Source organism: Peromyscus maniculatus, chromosome 4 (assembly GCF_049852395.1).
Source record: "Peromyscus maniculatus bairdii isolate BWxNUB_F1_BW_parent chromosome 4, HU_Pman_BW_mat_3.1, whole genome shotgun sequence".
NCBI classification, from domain to species: Eukaryota; Metazoa; Chordata; class Mammalia; order Rodentia; family Cricetidae; genus Peromyscus; species Peromyscus maniculatus.
In genome coordinates this window covers 48,277,456-48,298,471 of record NC_134855.1, presented here as the reverse complement: position 1 = coordinate 48,298,471, position 21,016 = coordinate 48,277,456, and the positions used below count along the sequence as shown (strand labels likewise).

At 44.8% G+C, this 21,016-nt stretch overlaps 1 protein-coding gene and 1 long non-coding RNA gene across 2 annotated transcripts in view; one reads left to right on the top strand and one right to left on the bottom strand.

Annotated features, from left to right (window-relative positions):
- Gorasp2 (golgi reassembly stacking protein 2) overlaps positions 1-4,697 on the bottom strand; it is a 29,988-nt gene extending 25,291 nt beyond the window's left edge. Inside the window, exon 1 of the mRNA XM_006972407.3 lies at positions 4,334-4,697. Coding sequence (XP_006972469.1) covers positions 4,334-4,396 — 63 coding nt within the window. The 5' untranslated portion in view covers positions 4,397-4,697. The remainder of the gene's footprint in view (positions 1-4,333) is intronic.
- A 13,435-nt stretch (positions 4,698-18,132) lies between these two features.
- Positions 18,133-20,649, top strand: LOC143272698 (uncharacterized). Its single transcript, XR_013050317.1, has 2 exons — positions 18,133-18,240; positions 20,511-20,649. It is a non-coding gene; the product is annotated as an uncharacterized LOC143272698 (long non-coding RNA).
- Positions 20,650-21,016: the final 367 nt, after the last annotated feature.

Genomic DNA, 21,016 nt, shown 5'->3' with positions numbered 1-21,016 from the left:
GAACCCAGGGCCCAAGGATGGTCTTGGGTGGAATACTAGAATGGTCTCTCAATGGTTCCCTATTTCTGAAAATAGGTTTTGATGATCTGGTGGGGGACACCACACAGGACAGAAAGGTTTTGAGACTGCGCAAAGCCTGAGTGCTTGAGTTCAGATCCCGGCACCCCAATTAAAAACCTGGGCTGGCCTGCACTTCCAGTGTTGAGGGGCAGAGAGAGGAGAGCCCTGGGGCTTGCTGGCCAGCCAATCTAGCCAATCAGTGAGCCCGGTTCAGTAGGAGATGCCATCTCAAAAAAAAGGTGGAGAGTGATGAGGACGTCACCCCGTCTGGTATGCTACGTAACCCCAAACTGGCCTTGACCTCCTGAGCCTCTTACCTTACCCTCCCAAGTGTTGGGCTTAGAGGTGTGCACCACTGTGCCTGGCCTGGAACTCAACTTGCCAGTGGACCAGGCCCAGCTTGAACTCAGAGATCTGCCTGCTTCTGCCCCCCAGAGTGCTGGGAATAAAGGCGTGCACTACCATAGAGCTCACTTTAAAAAGTCCCTAAAGTTTAGTTATATTTTGTGTGCTGGAGTACGTGGGCCCGGAGCACCCCGGTGCACGTGTGACAGTCTGAGGACATTTCTCTTTTTCCACCATTTGGGTCCCAGGACTTAAACTCACGCTTGTCAAGTTGGGTGTCGAGAGCTTTTACTCACCCAACCTTCTTGCCAACCCCAAGAATCTACTTTTATGTTTAAAGATTCATTTTATTTTCAGTTGTGTGTGGGGTGGGTGGGGTGGGGTGGGAGTGGTATGTGCACATGTCTGCACAGGCCAGAGGTATAACTCCTACAGTTCAGGTCAGTACTAGGCAGCTGTGAGCCACCCAGTCTGGGCACTGGGAACCGAACTTGGATCTTCTGCAGGAGCAGTATGTGATCTTAACCACTGAGCCATCTCTTCAGCCCAGGCACCCACTTTCAAAATGTAACTTTTTGAGACTATTCAGGGTGTGGAGAACTTCTCCTTCAAAGCAAAGCTTTCTAATTAATGCTTAAGTGTCACTTTATTTACCAAGAAATAAAGTTGCTGGATATTTAGGCTGGAAGACTAACATATCTTTGTTTGTTCTTGTTTTCTGGACAGGGTCTCATTCTGTAGCACTCAAGCTTGGTCTTGAACTTTTGGCAATCCTGCCTTACCTCACAAGTGCCGGATTACGGGTGTGACTGACCACGCCCTGCTCCAATACACATTTTGCCCACACTCTACTTGATTGTGTCATATCACTCAAAACCTTTGTGGCACACAGATAAGGGGCTGAGTAAAGCACAGGAAAATAAAAAGACAAAGACAAATATTCTAGCAGTATTTACCTTTAGACACTACAATTACAGGTAACTTTGTTTTATATTGAAACTTGCTTATATGTTCTCTAAAGGACAGATAATCAGAAAACACAGCAACTTAGTAAAATGAAGATCTGCATTTATAGAACATTAAAACTCTGTAATTTTGGAAATGTGTATTTTAAGTGAAACAAAAAGCATTCAAGTTTCCCAGCATATCCTTTAAGAGTAAAAGACCAGCAAAGTCAATGCTCAACACCAGGAGGCGCTAGTTATCCACATGCTCCTAGGAAGCTCAATTCAAGGAGGCTCACTGCCCAGTTAAGTAACAGTAACATACAGTATGTATCGTGTGCTTTCAATGGTTACACAAAGAAGCAAAAACCTGAGAAAGATAAACTAAGTGTGCAAAGAGATGCTTTTATATGCATTAAGCACACTGAATGGCCACAAGAGAAACTCTCCGGAGCGGTTGGTGACCTCTGGGGTGGGGATGACAAGCTGAATATATAATAGGATCATAACTGCATTGAACCAAGGCCTAAGAGAACGGGAAGACAGAAATACATAATATCTAAGAAGAAAAGTGTTCTGCTTAAAGGAATTGCTGGATCTTTGAGACTGTCCTCTGTAGATTGGTACCGAAGAACAGAACGGTGAGTACTGAAAATAATCTCCCAATAGAAAGTTTACTTATCAATTATTCGGACTCCTGAAAGAATAGTAGGACAACAGCAGAGAGTGCATCTGAGCAGGAAATAGTGTTTATCTCTAGGGAACTTTTAATCACCAGGGAACTGATTATCAAAGAAAATGATATTAGATCAGTTTAGAACTTATCAAACGTGGGTGAGTTTATCACAAGATTTCCCTGCCACAGACACACTGGTTTCCAAGCTCAATATCCTGAAGTGGAATGCACTACCATGCATTTAAGCAGGAACAGATGCAAGGAAGAGAATATCTCTTGCTCCTCTGAAAACAGGTAAGGAAATGAGTGACAGAACTAGGGGAAGAAAGGGTTAAGGATTCAGAAACATTTGCTTCATGACACAATCACTAAAGCTCCCTTTGATAAAGCCTCTCTACAGAATTATTTCATAACTGTAGCATTTGTGTTCCAGATGCGGACTGGTAACTGAGGCTGCCCCTAATACTTCTAAAACTCGAGGAGGAGAGTAATAACACACCTATACTACTGACTATGTATGCACAGAAATCCTCTGAAGTGTAGCTATAAAGAAAACATACTTCCGGGCAGTGGTGGTGGCACATGCCTTTAATCCAAGCCTTTAATCCCAGCGATCAGGAGGCAGAGGCAGGCGGATCTCTGTGAGTTCAAGCCCAGCCTGGTCTACAAAGCAAGTTTCAAGACAGCTAAGGCCACACAGAGAAACTCTGTCTTGACAACAACAAAACCTCAACCAACCAATCAAAAAACCTCAAAACAAACAAACAAACAAAAAAAAAACCAACAACAACAAAAAGGAAATCTTTTGGGGCTGGAGAGATGGCTCAGCAGTTAAGAACAGTGGCTACTCTTCCAGAGGACTTGGGTTCAATTCCCAGCACCCACATGGCAGCTCACAGCTGTCTGTAACTCCAGTTCTAGGGGATCTGACACCCTCGTGCAGACAAAACACCAAGGTGCATAAAATAAATAATTTATAAGAAACCATACTTCAACAGTCTGGCACAGGAATGAAGTCATTAAACTGGAGCTCTGTTGATGTGAAGATTTGTCTTTTACGACCCTAAAGACTTTTTTTCCTACTCATTAACACTAATGCGTCTTACTGGGTTTCCCCAAGTGTTTATTATTATAAAAATATCACAGGTCCCTAAGGGTTCATAGCCAGCCACAGTCAGCCACTCTGAGAATTGGCTAGTAACAGGATAATATACCTCACAGGAGACAACTCAAAACCAGACCAGATAAAAAAGCACTGTCATTCATTTTCCTTTGACTCCAAGACGGGACAGTCCTCTATTTACCTGTCAGTATGGCACTTAGGAGTTTGGTTAGCTGAAGGGAATTGGAAAATAATGTGGCTTATGTACAAACACCCTGGAAAAACATACTACAAAGAGTGGGCTTCAAGAGGCTCTTTGAGTGGAATGGGGAGGCAGTTAGTTATACGCGACAATCGGAAAGGTGACCCATCACAGCCCTGTCATTCATGTATTTGTGTTACTTTAGAATGTTGTCTCAGAACATGGGACCCAGGGCAGAAAATAAAGGTAGCAATCACACTCTCAGGGAAGACTGTCTTGCCTGAGAAACTAACATCTTTTGTCACTATATTGTCCCTAAATGGCGCTGCAGACCGAAGCCACTCTGTTCACAGTTCACTCACACAGGTGTCACCGCATTCCTGGCTCCACCAGGAAAAGACCATTCACAGGAGAGGGTGTGTTTTTGCACCCTGGTGTCTGGCGCTGCGTTCCCCTATCAACCCTGGTTATTTTGGAAACATTCTCCCCCATTACTTTTTAACCACACCGACATAAACCTTGATCTCCCTGATTATTTCATCTTAGAAAGAAGAACGGAAGTTCCTCTCCTCCAGGAAATGTAGAAGAGATCTGGAAGGGTCAGGAACGACCCGGAACGGAAAAGTGTCCTACCAAAAAAAAAAATCCAAGTCCGTCCAATCTGGTTGGAGGCCATTGGTTCGTCCTGTCCTGCCCAGGTGGCCTTTCCACGCATCCAGGGGGCGCCGAGGCGAACCGACACCTGCGGTGGCATCCCCGGGGGCTCGGTCACTCTCCCCGGGAACCCAGGTCCCGGCTCCGGCCCCTTCTGGAGGCGGTGCCCCCTGCCCTTCCCAACAACTCTGAAGCTCGGATCAGGAAGCGGCGAGGCCGTGCGGGAGGGACCGGGAGCCAGGGTGGCGGGTCCCCCGGGCCGCGTCGCCGGCAGCCGCGCCCAGGACACCCCGCGGACTCGGGCCTGGCTGCCCCGGCGTCCCCAGGGCCCCCGCCCCCGCAGCCCTTACCCGCAGGACGTGGTAGCCCTCCGTGCCGCCGCCCGGGATCTCGACGCTCTGCGAGGAGCCCATGGCGGCGGGCGATCCGTACGGCCCGGCCGGCTCAGCGCTGCTCCGCCTCGCGCACCGCCCGCTCCACGACTCCGCGCGTAGCACTTGGGACGTGGCACTCGCAGCCGCCCGAGCCGGGCCGCACAGCCCGCCGGGAGATCGTCTCCCGGCAGCCAGGGCCGCTGCGACGCCGCAGACAGCGCCCCCTTCCGGGAGCCCGCGGGGACGGCCCGAGAGCGGCCGGGCGGGCGGCGGAGGGGCGGAGGGGCGGAGGGGCGGCACCTGGCCCGGCGCGCGAGAAAGCGGAAGCACGGCTCCGCGCGCCCGCGAGAGACGCCTTGGCTACGGGGCCCCGGCCTGGACAAGACTCATCGAGGCGCGAGTCTACGTTCCGCGGAGAAAAACGTGCCTTGGTTGCGGCTCCCCCTGGTGGCCAGAGGCAGAAAGGGAAGGGAGCAGATGCCAGCCAAGCGCGCGGGGCGCTTGGTTTGTTTGAGGTCTTGGTTAGTAAGACTGTATTAATTACACCCAATAGTTCGCAGTGGCTTTCTGGGGCTGGAATGTCAGGTCCTTTCCATTCACTTTTGTAAAGGGCAGCAATGTTCCCTGAAATAACAGCTGTCCCAATTTTTTAAAGCTGTTGTTTTCCTCCTCTTCTTGATGGAACTCTAGTCCCTACGCCAGAGCGGGAAGCAAGGTGGCGTTTCCTTGGAATAGTGAGTGCCTCTTGCCACTGCACCTCTGTTAAGTAGCTAAGTTAGAGACACACATATCTCACAGATAGGTTTTTCTTTTGTTCCTTTCACCATTTGTTCCGTTCACCCCTTTCAGTGGTTCTCGGGACACTGCTCCTCCCACCCCCAGATACTTCGGTCAGTTTGAATCTTGAATCTCCGTAAGGGTGCGCCATCCAAGTGTCAACTGTCTTCCGTGTTTTGCAGTGTGAACTACTATTAAGGGTGAAGTATTCTAGCCCCAGATGTTTTTAATAGTTACCTTCACACACCTTCAGTTAGATCCTCCAGTTTAAAGGCTAGAGGAGCAAATGAATGGCATCCTAAAAAAACCAGGGAAACACAGTACATGGACCTTGCATCCACACAGCTGGCCAGTTCCCCATATGGAATCAGACTATATATATATATCGCAACTCCTTGATTCTTTTTCTTTAGAGAACACTAACAAAAACAACAGCTGGGCTTGCTTAGGGTCTTCCAAAGATACACTGCTGGAACCAGGAATCTGCAAACTGCGGCTAATGTCATAGTCCAAGAAAAACTGATCCAAAACTACCATTCTCCCTCTCCCTCTCCCTCTCCCTCTCCCTCATGCATGTGTGTATGTGTGTGAGTGCATGTGTGTGTGTATGCACGTGAACAACCACACGTGCAGAGACCAGATGAGGTCATGTGTGTTCATCTTTCTTTCTGACTTATTTCCTTGAGATATGAACCTGGAGCTAGGCAGGTGGCCGATGAGCCCAGATCTTCCTGTCTCTGCCTCCCCAGTGCCGGCCAAGGTTACAGAGTCCTGCAGCAATGGACTGGCTTTTTATGTGAGTGCTAGGGATCTGAACTCAGGTCTGAACATTTTCACCCACTGAGCTGTCTCCCAACCCCTAATCTGAAACTTTGGCAACTTAACATATCAGTACTTAACACATAGTAGTTTGAATGTGATTGCCCCCATAATCTCAGAGGGAGTGGCACTATTAGGAGGTGTGGCTTTGTTGGAGTAGGTGTGGCCTTGTTGGAGGAAGTGTGTCACTGTGGGGGAGGGCTTTGAGGTTTCCTATGCTCAGGATACTGCCCAGTTTGTCAGTTGACTTCCTGTTGCCTGCAAGATGTAGAACTCTCAGCTACTCCTCCAGCACCGTGTCTGCCTGCATGCTGCCATGCTTCCCACCATGATGATAATGGACTGAACCTCTGAAACTGTAAGTGAGCCCCCTCAATAAATGCTTTTCTTATAAGAGTTGCTGTGGTCATAGTATCTCTTCACAGTAATAATAATAATAATAATAATAATAATAATAATAATAATAAAACCCTAACTAAAGCAACACCCAAATGTGTCAGCTTAAAAATAATAACAAAAGAAGAATCACAGTTGGGAACTGAGAACCAGTAGTTACTTGGTCCTTGAAGCTAAAGGCCTCAGCAGTCAGAGTAGTCCCACAATGCCTGTCTCTCCTTGAAGGTTGACAACCAGTGGTCGCTTGGTCCACAAGGCGGGGTGCCTCAGTAGTCCTAGTCTGCTGTCAGAAGCCTAGAAGGTTCCAGGAGAGCCTCTGGTCCCTAGTCCATAATAATAGCTTAGAAACCCTGGTTCCAATATCAGTGAAGGAAGCAGCAGCAGCAGCAGCAGCAGCAGCAGCAGCAGCAGCAACAGCATCGAAAATCAACTGCATGGCCAGAGAGAAGTTCAAGTGGGAAAAACTTGGATGATCTTCCTTCTGATAAGCACTTGACTTATTCTCATTCAATGTTTTCAGACCACAGTTAGATTCTTCATTTCTGCTGTCATCATGGGCATCACCACAGGCTTGCCTTTCACTTGGCTAAGAATACCGTTTGCCGGGAGTGAGGGGGGGGGAGGTGTAGTTCAGTTGTAGAGCAGGGAGGAGGTGCTGTATGATGGTGTCCTTTCTCTTTAGGTCTCCAGTTTATGGCTGGGAACGTGGTGTTCAGGTAGTGTTTGCCTCGCATGTGTAAATCCCCTGGTTCAATCTCTTATTTTCCCACGTAAGTAAATTTAAAATACTATTGATTGGAATTAAACACATGAACCGAATACTCCACAACCCTGCCCCCTGACTCAGTTACTATGGCTACTATTTGTACCTCATCAAAATATGCATTATGTCTTCAGTGGCAATTGGTAGCAGGTGAGGTACAGATCTGAGAATTTTAAAAATATAACCATTACTCCTGTTCCTGGGACCAGTTTGCCTTCTTCATGTAGTTGGGGAATATGCTCAAATGAAAAGAAAAAAATAAAATCCCAAGGACACTGCCAAAGCTAGCATCACTAAATACAACATGGTGGAGGAGAACACATGGGAAATTATTGTCCAGGTCAGTCACAGTCTGAGTCAGAATCTGCTGCAGGCAAGTTGGCATTTTGAAACATCACGGGCAGCAGACAAGTGAGGTCCAGCAGACACAAACATCTACAGGCTAAAACAATCAAACCCAGAAGCAATTTACTTCTGCGGAACCAGCGCTCACGTGGTTCATCTGGGCTTCGTTAATTCTGAGTTCAAATAAATAAGTAGCTCATAATGGAAGGACCACTTTTCATCATAGTGATGAGTGCAGCTTTATCTTCCAGCCCATAATCTGGGAGGGTCTGGCTCCCAATGTGTGGATGGCAACCCTTCCTGAATAGATTGACTAAGGGGTGGTGGTTCCACACAGCAACCGCTTCCTAATGTGCAAAATAGTCATGTTATGTGCCACAGAAGCCCAGCCACCACTGCCCAGACTTCAGGGAAACTGATGACCTGTAGGCAATGCATAACTCCACTTAATAGGAATACATGAAGTGGCCTTTTAGGAGTTCTGCCCCATAAAACACACCAGAGTGTGAGCTGGGCTCAGCCGATAAATGAATTGCTTTCTGAGAACTGGTAAATGCAAAGAGAAACACGGTGTTTGTGTATTTGCATATTGGAATGGCAGCTGTGGCTGATGTTGGCCTGTGTGCCTAGCCGTGTGTTCAGTAGTGACAGAGGATTGACGTAGAACAGCTTCTCACCAGCAGCATTGAAGGGATGCAGGTTTGTGCAAGTGTGATGTCAACTGGAAGTAGTAGAGCGTTGGCTCTCTACCCCAGGTGGCAACAGGAACTCTACAAAAACAGGACAGCCCAAGCGCCGCAATGTCCACTTCAATGGTGAGTTTCCAGTGAACACAGCCAGCGTGAGAACTTCCTGCTAAAGCACTGTTTACGAACCCTGTGCTGTTTTAAAGCTGGGGTGGATCCTGTGGGAAATGGAATGGTCACAGACTCACGTTGTACTGCTATTCTTGTGTGTAGTTGATTGTTTTTTACTCTTAGCTCTTTGGGGTACCACCCAGCTCCCAAATAAATACACAGAGGCTTAGTCCTTCTTATGAATGCCTGGCCTTAGCTTGGCTTGATTCTAACCAGCTTTTCTTAAATTATTCTATCTTTTGCCTCTGGGCCTTTTACTTTTCTATATACCGTTGTTCTTTACTTCTTACTCCGTGGCTTGCTGTATAGCTGGGTGGGTGGCCCCTGGAGTCCTCCTCCTCCTCCTTTTTCTCGCTCCTCCCTCTTCTCTTTTTTCTCCTTCTATTTATTCTCTCTGCCTTCTAGCCTCGCCTATCCTTTCTCCTGCCTTGCTATTGGCTGTTCAGCTCTTTATTAGACCAATCAGGTGTTTTAGACAGGCAAAGTAACACAGCTTCACAGAGTTTGAACAAATACAACATAAAAGAATGCAACACATCTTTGCATCTTTAAACAAATGTTCCACAACATAAGCAAATGTAACACATCTTCAAATAATATTCCACAACACTTGTGTCCCTTCAATATTGATAATATCTTAGTGTCAAAGTTATTTATTTAATGAGGAAAAGTCTCAATGTGTATCTCCAGCTGATTTGGAAGTCACTACATAGCCCAGGCTGGCCTTGAACTCACAATTCTGCCTCAGCCTCCCAAAGTTAGAGGTGTGCTACCATGCTTGGCTTGTTTGTTTATTTTTTAAATGAACTATTATCTTAGAACTGTTTGTTTTGCTTGTTTGTTTTATTTTTTGTTGTTGGTTTTTTTGGTTTGCTTGTTTTGAGACAGGGTCTCACTGTATAGCCCTGACCATCCTAGAACTCACTCAGTAGCCCAGGCTGGCCTCAAACTCACAGAGATACATGTGGCTCTGCCTCCTGAGTGCTGGGATTAAAGGGATGCGCCACCACCACTACTGTTCTTAGAGTCACAGAAAAGTTTCAGGCAGTGCATACAGTTCCCATATGCTCTGCACTCTGCGTTTCCAATCCTTAATATCTTACACCAACATGGTGCATTTGTCAAAACGAGGAAGCTCACAATAGCATCATGAACTGAAGTCTACACTCCCTTCTGATTTCACAGGTTTTCCCACATTTTTTTCCCTGCCTCACTGATTCAATCCACGATCCTACATCACAGTTATATGTTGCGCCTCCTTTTGTCTTCTCTGGCTTGTGACTGTGTTTTCCAGTTTTTCACGGCCATGACAGTTTCAAAAAGCCTTGCTCAGGTGTTTTAAAGAATATATTCCATTTAGGCATGCCTGCTGTTTTTCTGGTGATTAGACTGGGCTTATCGGTTCTGCAGGATAACGATAGAGAAGGCCACTCTCACTGTCGTGGCAGAATTCTGTGCTGTGGACATGGCTTACATCATGCTAACCTGCCCACTTTACAATGCTGTCTGCCTTTAAGTGACCAGTAGTCAGACTCCGGGCCAGGTGCTTGCAGGTTCTCGGTTTCTTATGCAAGGATTGAGATAAATGCACACACAGATTACAGAGTAGCAATGAAACTTTATTTAAGAGCAAAGGCATGGTAAAAATCAGAAAGAAATATGCTGTCAAGAGTGACTGCAGCCACACAAGTGACAATTCTCAAAGACTCTGGTTGCTTGAGGATTCTTATGGGGTTCACAAGAAGGACAAATTTGTTGCCAAGGGCTGTTGTCCCAGGTGGTTTTATGTTTTGATTGACATGCCCCTTCCCACGATGCATCTGATTTCAATTATACGTATGCCAAATTACACATTTCAAAGATGATAAATAGGGGATTCTCCCTAAAAATTCATGTAGAAGGCAGTTTGTCGTAGTGCACTTGCATCTAAAACCAATTAGGCTGGACTGACTTCCCAACCTCCTACCTGAATATTACTAAAGTAGGATTGAATGAAAACCATGTCTGATAGTCATTAAAGGGAAGAGGAACTTATTTCATTGTTCGGAGTGGGGTGTGCATGTAGCTTGATGCAGGTGGGTGTCCTATGTTTCAAGGACTTTGCTAGGAGAGGGGTGTGTGTGCATAGTACATCAGATAAGGGTCCGAAGCTGTCAAGTGCACTGTAGAAGGGGATGTGTATCCCTCAAACCAAGGGGAGCCCAGGTTACTAAACTATTCCCTATGCTTGCCTGTCTAATTAATAGCAAGTTACTTGGCCAGGCGGTGGTGGCACAGGCCTTTAATCCCAGGACTCGGGAGAGGCAGGTGAATCTCTGTGAGTTCAAGGCCAGCCTGGTCTACAGAGTGAGTTCCAGGACAGGCTCCAATAGCTACACAGAGAAACCCTATCTCGAAAAACTAGTTAATAAATAAATAAATAAATAAATAAATAAATAAATAAATAAATAAATAAATAAATGCAAGTCACCATGTCTAGACATCCTTAGGAGTGAGAGGCATGTGTGTTGGGGAAAGGGAAAATATATGCATAAATTATTTACTTCTTCTGCAGGGAAGTTTGCTCCTTATCTCTCATTTATTTATTAAGTCATTTATTTATGTTAACATGGCCCCATGCATGTTTATTTTATACTCAGCACTGTTATTCTTGGCTGGTGAAATGAAAAATGGCAGGTCTTTTTGCTCAAGTTGTACCTGTGTCCCGGGCTAATCATTCCTCCCTTTAACTCCAGGAAGCACTAAACTTTCTTCTAGCCTTATAATTTCATAGTTTTGCCTTTTCCAGACTAGAATCATACAACACATAGCCTTTTAGGTCTGGTTTCTTTCATTTAGAAAAATTCATCTAAGACTCATGTATGTTAAAAGACACAAGCTGTCTTTTAAAGTGGTTATCCTTGCGGCTGGACAGATGACTCAGCAGCTAAGAGCACTTGTTCTGTCAAGAGAACCCAAGTTCCACTTCCAGCACCACATGACAGCTCACAGCCATCAGGAGCTCCAGTTCCAGGGGATCCAACACCCTCTTCTGACCTCAGGCACCAGGCATGCACATGGTGCGCATACATACATGAAGGCATAGCTTTCACTCATATTAAACAAACAAACAAAAAATTTTAAGTGGCTTTACCTGAACTGGGTGTGGTAGCGCACACTTTTAATCCCAGCACTACAGAGGCAGACAGAGGCAGGCAGATCTTTGTGAATTTGAGATCAGCCTGGCTTACACAGCAAGTTCCAGGTCATGTAGGGATACTAAGGAAAGTATCTCCAAAAAAGAAAAGGAAGGAAGGAAGGAGGGAGGAAGGGAGGGAAGGAGGGAGGGAGGGAGGGAGGGAGGGAGGGAGGGAGGGAGGGAGGGAGGGAGAGAAGGAAGATACTGGATGAAATGGCTGTACTGATTTACATGTTCACTTGCAATAAATGAGCATCCCTGTCACTCTGTATCCTCAGCAACATCTGCTATTTATTGTTGCTGTTGTCAGGGTCAAACCAAGGGCTTTGAGCCTAGGCAGCTACTGTACCACTGAACTACATCCTCAGGTGCTTTTGGGGGGTTGACTCTTCTATTAAGTGTGTAGTGGCAGCTAATTGTGGCTTTAATTTTCATCTTCCTGATGATTTATGTGACTAAGCATCCTTTCACAGGTATATGGCATTCTTTATCTTCCCGTTGAAGTGTCTGTTCAGATCTTTTCCTATATTTAAATTAGGTTGTTTGATTTTATATTGTAAAGTTTTATTGGTCATTTGTATGTTCTGGATATGAGTTTTTACCAGACTTACAGATATTTCCCCAGTGTTCATACTCCTAACAGTATCAATTACAAAACAAAGCTTCTAAATTTTGATGAAGTTCAGTTTATTATATTTTGCCATCCATATCAAAACTGATCACCAAACCAAGATTATGAAGATTTTTTTCCCCTTAGTTTTCTTTCTTTTATTTTTTGAGATAGGGTCTCGCTGTATAGCCCTGGTTGACCTTTAAACTCATGGAAATCTACTGTCCCTGCCTCCCGAGTGCTGGGATTAAAGACCCTAATTGTACATTGCCTGTTTTGACATCCCATTGTTCTTATTACCATGTAAGTTTTTACCTAAAAGCTTTATCGTTCAAAGTAGACTGTCTGGCCTTCTACAGATGAAAGAGTCTGTCTAACGCAGCCTTCCCAGATCTGACTCTTTCAACTATCTCCTCCACTGAATCTTTCCAGCAACTTTGACTAATTGAAGGGAATGTTGCATGCATTGATTATTACCTGTGGGTCCTTTGAAGATGAAAGGTACAGGCGGAGCCCAGTAATCAGTGCAGCAGGGACTCCAATGACCTGCTCCTGGTACTTAGCTTACTTGCTTGATGGGCTCTTTTGATTTTTCTTCCTTGATATCATGAAGAGTTGAAAATCCAGGAGCTGCACCAAATTTGGGCCTTGGAAGAAGTTGACAGTCACTATATGGTTCTGAGTGATGGAGAAAAGTGTATTTTGCTATCTTAGGCTGTTTACTCTTCCCTAATCCCGTTCTGTAAATGGGACAATGTGATCATGTTGTTAAAGTACAGTGTGTACAGCACTGTTAAAGGTGATGCTGAAGGCCTCTTATCTAAAGGCCATACAGTGTGCCAAGGGGCTTTCGGGGTCCAGAGGGCTGGAGAAGACGTTATTTCTCAGGGTGCCTGAAAATCCCAAGGGCATTCTTTGTTTCCTGTCAAGATAAATTCTTCCCGTCCATGATGCTGTTAGCACGTGACTTTCCCTTGGAAGACATACAGTGGGCACACATCCAGGGCTATGCAAAATTCCCAGTTGGATGACTGAGACTCAGGACATTTCTTAAGAAGCGTATTGTGAGCCAGCAAGGTGGCTCAGCACATCAGGGCGCTTGCTGCCAAGCCTGCCACCCAAGTTTGACCCCCGGGACCCACATGATGGAGGGAGAGAACCAACTCCCCCAATTTGTCTCCTGATATCCTCTCATGTACTGGGATACCCGTGTGCCCCTCCCCTCCCCTCAAAATAAATAAATAAATATGTAATAAAAATAAAAAAGAAAGTGTATTGAGCCGGGCAGTGGTGGCGCACGCCTTTAATCCCAGCACTCGGGAGGCAGAGGCAGGCGGATCTCTGTGAGTTCGAGGCCAGCCTGGTCTACAGAGCGAGATCCAGGACAGGCACCAAAACTACATGCAGAAACCTTGTCTCGAAAAACAAAAACAAAACAAACAAAAACAACCCCCCCCCAAAAAAAAAACCCTTCAAAATCCTCATATGAAGCCCACCACTTTTATCAATGAATTAACATTGTTCTAAAGAGCCCATACTTGGTGGGCCAAAAGAACACAGACCAAACAACTGTATCTTGGAGATGTATTTGGAGAGATGGCTGAACAGATATAACTACAAGCACTCAGGTTCTGGTTTTTGGTTTAGAGGCTCTTCTCCATTACTGTTGCTTGAATATGAAATTCCCCCATTGGCTCCCGTGTCTGAACACTTGGTCCCCAACTAGTATCACGAAGTGGAGCCTTGCTGGAGGGAGTATATCACTGGGGGGGGGCAGGCTTTGGGGTTTTATAGCCAGGCTCTACTTCCTGATCCCTTTCTGCTCCCTGTGTGTGGGTGAAATGTGGCCAGTCTGCTTCCTGCTGGCCAGCCTGGCCACTTCCTCCTGCTGCTGTACCTTCTCTGCCACAACGGTCTGTCTTCCATCTGCACCCGAGAGCCCAAACAAAATCTTCTCAAACCGACTTTTTGTCGGGTCAGGGTATTTCTTATCACAGCCACATAAAAACAGTTAATCCAGACTCTGTGCTAATAACAAATGTAATAACAGTATCTTAAACTTGTTAGATACCCTGGCAAATGACATTACCATTTATGATGCAATATCAAACTTTGTTTGATCCGGGCAAGGACCTTTAGTCTCATCTTTTAGGTGGAGGATGAGAGAGATTGTGACTTGATTCAATCATAGAAGCTAACGTGTAGCAGAACCAGAAGCAGCACCAAGTTCTGTCCCCAAGTCTGGAAGCCCCCTTCTCTGCCCTGACAACTGCAGCAGTAACTGTGACTTCTAACCATCAGGACATTGTTAATTCCAGTGGGCATTATTAAACTCACTTTACAGGATAAAGGCCCAGAGAGAGCAAGTGACTTACTCAAGATCCCACAGCAAGCAAATAGCCAAATCCAAGTTGAGATCCAGGTACACTGACTACAAAGTCCATGTTTTTTTTGTTTGTTTGTTTGTTTTTGTTGTTGTTGTTGTTTATGGTTTTTTTTTTTTTTTTTTTTTTTTTTTTTTTTTTTTTTTTTTTTTTTTTTAGCTACCACAGGATTCCTCTTCTTGGCATGGAGACAGAGATAAATACTGTGTCTGTGTTTATACTCTCACCTATCCAAGCTGGCAGGAGGAGAATTGAGGCCAGGGCTTTGAAGGAACACTGAGGCGACCCTGAGATTTTGTCTTGTTTTCATAGTCCTGCATGGAGCCAAGTAGGGAAGTAGGAGTCAGGACCTTACTGTTGGAATCCTTAAAAATCTCTGTGCTGGCTGGAAGACCCCCTGTCGTTACAAGGATTGTAACGACATCTCAAGGATTGATGATAATATTGCTATGTTAGTGTTTCTGAGAGATTGTTGGGAGCTGGGAAGAATCTGATTAAGCCTAAAGAAGCTAACTGTATCTACTCTGTAAGCTTCTACCAACTAAATGGCTAAGAATGTCATTATATAGCATCTGAGGCCAATAGCCGGGATGTCTCCACTTTGCTTTAACCCACCTACTTAAACTGTTGTGTATTTCCAAAGTTTGAAACCGGCAGAAAAATTAACAAGGTAGAAAGTGGGTGGCAACAACAGGGATCAGTGGTGAATGCAACTGTAGTGCATGAGTCATAGTTCAAAATGCTTGTTCCAAACATAATAGTCAAAATAAACACAGGCATCAATGTTTATAACACCGTTCTTCACAGTTTCACTTTCTAAAGACAGAGGGCGGAAAGAAACGGATGCATACATGCTGGCTTGCTTGCCCTTAGCTAGATTTCACCACTCTTACATAGTTCAGCGACTCCTGCCTAGGGAACAGTGCTGCCCACAGTGGGCTAGCTCTTCCCCATCAGTGAACTTAATTAGGACAATCCCTCGCAGACAGTCCTTCATTGAGACACTCTTCCCAGGTGATTCTAAGTTGTGTCAGGTTGACAAAGCTAACTACCACAGGAAGTAATGTCTTACTAATGTCTTTTTTTTTAATTGCCTATTTCACGCATTAAAGCTCTTGTAATTTATTTATTTATTCTATGTGTCTTTTACATCATGTATCTTGATCCCATTCATTTCCCTGTCCCTTGGCATCCACACTCCACCCCTGCACACCCCCAAATAAAACAAAATTTAAGAGGAAAAAAAAGGAGAAAAAATAAAATCAGATAAAATAAGGGGAAAACTTAAAAAAAAAATCTGGTCATGGAAGCTGCAGTGTGACAGAGTGAGTCACAGGTTGAATCCTTTGTCCATTTGTCTTTACTTGTAAGTGTTCATTGCAAAGAGTCATTGATTTGGTTCAGACTCTGGTTTCTACTACCCGATGGATGCTGGGCTCTCGATAGGGCTCTTCCTGGGTATTCTGTTGTTGCCCTGTGTTGTGGAGATCCTGCAGCTTTAGGTCTGCGGGTCAGGTCCCCTCACTGGATCCAGCAGATCTTAGAGAGGGTGGATAATGGGGCAGGCCAAGTCATAACCTTGAGTCTGGGCCACTGTAGGGTTGGTCCACCAGATGTGAAATGGGGATAACTCTCCCATGCTTACAACTTCGGGGTTAGCTCACCCACACCTGCACTAACAGGGTTGGCTCTTTTGTGCTGCCCTGGAGAGATGACTCAGCAGTTAAGAGCACTGGCTGTTTTTCCAGAGGACCCGGGTTCAATTCCCAGCACCCATGTGGCAGCTCACAATTGTCTATAACTTCAGTTCCAGGGGATCTGATACCTTCACACCAATGCACATAAAATAAAGTTAAATAAATTTCAAAAAGTGTCTGAGTAGTTCTTAAATAATATGCATTTTGTTATTTGTTAAAACACATAACTTTCCCCCCTTAGTACTGGGGATCGAACTCAGGCCCCCTGTGCTCAGGTAAGTGCTCTCCCTCAGAGCCACCTCCCTGCCCCTTTCATTTCGTTCTGACTTGCTGTACTATTAAAGTGTCCAGAAGACGGTTTGGGTAAGTGCAGCCTTCTTGGTGATGGCGAGAGAACCCCCTTACTTACTGTGATGCTTGCTCAGGGTGCCTGCTCAGTAGTCTATCATGGTAAGATGATTTCCCACTAATCTTGCTTAAATTTTTATTAAGAAAGCTGCCAAACTATTTCAAGTGAGTTTTTGATATATGCTAGTTTTTTCCCATTAACTTATGATAATGTTTCTTTTAAAAAAGGCTAATCTACTTTGCATTCTGAAAATAAGCCCTTGGGTCATGGTATTATTATTATTATTATCATTTTACTAAACATCTATATTTGATTTATAGTACAGTGTTTCATCTATTTAGAAAATTTTAAATCTGTAACTGAAATTGCTATGTAGTTCCTTTTGGAATTGATTGAACAGAGTGATGTCTCGCCTGTTGCATTGCCTCCCCTGATGGAAGCCATAGATCTAATTGCTTGTGTGTCAGCAACTAGAGAGCAGGGACCAGGTCATGTTTGATTTTCTGTCTTTTGTATCAAGCACAATGCTTAAGGACGTGGTAGGGCTTGATAAATCTGTGTTGAATGATGAGAAGAACAGTGTTTGGACATACTTCCCTATAATCCAATTTTATCCACTGTTCGACGTCTGCCATATATTATCTTCATAACTCATGCCCCAGTCCCATGAACTTGGTGCTGCTCATTTTACTAGTTCCCATGCAGAAATACTATTATTGTATTCAGTAGTTTCCATGCAGAAATACTATTATTGAATTCAGTAGTTTCCGTGCAGAAATACTATCACTGAATTCAGTGCTGTAGCTAAACTAATCAGTTAGAGATACCTGCACCAACATGATTATATCTCAAAGATGTTAAATCAGGCAAAACAATAAGAGTATGGACACACTTTGGGCACCCTGGTTCTGTGTGTTAAACACTCAGTGCCATCAGAAAGTGATGAGATCTTTAGGAGGTGGGGTCTGATGAAGGTTTGAGGTCCTTGCAAGTGTGCCCTTGAGCAGTAGTGTGAGATGTTAGTCTCTTCTCTCCCTCATACCTGGACCATGTTGTGTGCACTTCCGTTCTACTGGATGGTCTGGCCACGGTCTGCTGCCAGATCACAGGTCCAAAATCAACGGGACCAATGATGGATTGAACCTGTGAGCCCAAAGATACCTTTCCTTTGTGCTTCGATCCTCAGGCAGGCTGTGACAATACTAGAATGTTGACTGACAAAGCTTTAAAAACACAAACGATGAAGCCGGCCGTGGTGGTACATGTTTGTAATCCCAGCACTTGGGAGGTGGAGGCAGGAGGATCTGAGTTCAAGGTTATCTGCCACTACCTAGCAAGTTTGAGACCAGAGATGCTGGCTCAAAAAAAAAAAAAAAAAAAAAAGGTCAAACAACGTTAGGCACTAGTATTAGGTTTGTGCCGTTGTCTCTAAACTCTCCTGATTCTGTGTAGCCTGTTGGCACGCTGTTCTGTACCAAGGGGCTAAAATCTATGTGAATGACACACCTGTGGCTTCTGACTTGGTTTTACCAGTTCAAAGCACTGGCAGGGGCCCGGAAAACAGCAGAGAGTGAGATACCATCTTTTTTCCTGTTCCTGGCAGCCCTTCAAGTCTGACACCACCAGCAGCAGGAAGAGGAGGCAGGAGAGTCCCCATGGCTCTGTCAGGGATGCCATGCTGACCTCCCGACAGGAAGAAACCTGTCAAGTAGGTGCTCTGACCTCCGCCCCCTCTGCCCTTTGACCTCCTGCCAATGCTTCCCTTTGTCCCAAACCAACCAGGAGCCAGAAGTCAGGGTGGACTGGCTAAGCAGTTTCTGAGCACTGAAGGAATTAACCTGGAGGCCAAACAGAGGAAATAGTACCAACTCCATCAGTCCACTTGCTTCTCTAGCTTCCTGAGCCTTTGGAACCAACGTCAGTACCAAATCCCTTTGTATGAAATGCACTGAGTTAGGACTTTCCTTATCAGGAAGTGGTGAATTCAGTCTAGTTTATGGGTACAACGTCTGTGGTCAAGAAATGATCATTTACATGAGAACAACAAATCTCATATTGGGGGTAATGTTTACCCCCGGGTGGAAGGGAACAGAATGGAGTGGGGGAACAAAATCATACATACATCAAATGTATCCAAAACATTTCATTTTTAAAACTAGCAGGTAAATTTATTATTTTTTAAAATTAGGTTCTATGTTTATTAGTTTGTTTAGTTCTATGTTTATTAGCCTATGTTTTCATTTGCTAGAACTATTTAATCATTATCTAAATCATGTGGGTGTATAATATAAAAGAATGAAACCAGATTTAATTTTCTGCTGCCGTGATGAAATACCCCAGCAAAGGCAGCTTGAGGGAGAAAGAGTTTACTCTGGATCGCAGTTCAGATTTACAGTCCACCATGGCGGCAGGGTGATCTGCTCACATGGTGTCCACAGTCAGGAAGCAGAGAGAGAAAAATGCAGCTGCTAAGCCCACTTCCCCCTTATGCAGTCCAGGACCTTAGGGAATGGTGCCACTCAGAGTGGGCAAATCTTCCCACATCAGTGAACCTAATTAAGACACTCCCCACCCCCTACAGGCAAGCTCAGGGGCACCTCTCCCGGCGAATCCTAGATCTCAGCAAGATGAGGGCTGAGGTTAGCTATCACCAAATCTGGCTCTGAGGGTGTGGATTCTGGCTCTGTAGTCAGTTTGTAGTTGAGACAAATTAAGGTACTGAATTTCTTGTAAGCTTTGTATCCTCATCCATACAGATAAGGGCAACAGTGTCCACCTTTGCCCACTATTGTCATGATTAACAGGGATAACATATGCAGAATATCCCAGCCTACTGCTTAGGACCCAGCAAGCCCTCACCAAATCACAGAGGCCTTCCTTGTGAATTTTAGGGACGATAAGGCTTGGTCATATATACTGCTGCCGTAATGCTATGCTATGTTGCAAGGAGGTTGCTTTCTCTTTTGTTTGAAAAACACCACACTAAGTTCCTTCTCTAAATACAAGAGTGGCAGATGTGCAATGCAGAGTGTTTTTAAAATATGAGAATATACAGGGATGAGAATTAAAACGTTGCTGTGATTTCGACACAATTTATAAATGAATATCAGCATTGAAGAGTAGCCTAACCCTGTCTGTAGTTTGTAACATGTAATATATGGTGAACATTTTCCTCTGTTCGTTGTCGTGGGACATCACTCTGGCTGTGCTAATATTCTAGTGGCTAGACCAAGGTTGACTTATTTATTTATTATATTGAATGTGGGATTTTTGGTTTGTTTGTTTCTCTAATGTTTAATTGCTACAATTAATGCTATAGTGGACCTCTTTGTTTGATATATTCTTGTCTGATTTCTTTGGACAAAATATTTATGGAAACCTTGGTTAAATATGGTTATGTATGTTTCATGACATACAAGAGAGAGAGAGAGAGACAGAGACAGAGACAGAGAGAGAGAGAGAGAGACAGAGAGAGACAGAGAGAGAGAGAGAGAGAGAGAGAGAGAGAGAGAGAGAGAGAGAGAGAGAGAGAGAGAGAGAAATTCTGTGCTGAGGCATATCTAGCCATGGTGAGGTAATCTAGTTATGATGAGGAGTACTAATTTTTTAAAAAAGCTACTTTTAAATAGAGTAGCTGCAACAGACGTAGGTCTGCAACAGTGGATTAACTACCTTGATGAGTAAAGAAAGTCAGGGACATGCCCCTGCATGGGCCGTTGGAAGCAAACTTTTACCAGGCTGCACGCAGAGGGATTCTAATTCAGCTTTTTAAGTGTCGGTTTCTATCTAGAACCAACTCGATGTAGACACCAGCTGAAAATGATCTGGTAGCCAGATCCGTGGGTTTTCTGGATGTAGGTCTCACGGTGACTTAGTTGGAAAGACATGGGGTACAAACAAAAGCCGCATTTCTGGCTGCCCTTGAGATGTGGCTTCCTGTGTCTTGGATACTCACCTTGTGCCTTTTCTCCCTTCTAGTTTGTGGGGTCTCAATTCCACTCTCAACTGCTTAGATGGGGAGAAGAAAGGTAAGTATCAGCTACCAAAGCCTTCCACTCACTTGTTAATTAATTTCTCCAATAAAAACCTACTGGCACCTGCCAGCTTCAGACTAAAATGGAGCCAATGAATTTGAAAAAATAATTAAAGTTAATGAGCTGCTCTTCTGATAGGATCCGGAAAACTTAACAACCATAATTAGCGAGAAGTGCAAAGTGAGGAAGTGTCACTTGCTGATAAACAGGACTTCTTGCAGTCCTGTTGATGGAGAACCCTGCCCATATGTGAACGCCACGCTCTGTTGAGTCAGAAGAGCGTGGCTGGGTTTACAAGCTGAGCGCGAACGCAGGCCAAGCACTAATCTGGAAAACGTTTCCCCTCGGCTGACACATGAGAGCTGTCTCCCTGGCTCCCCAAACCATTGTGTCAGAATGTTGGTAAGAATTCACGCCAGTCTCCCCTGAACTCCCTGAGCCCCAAAGCAG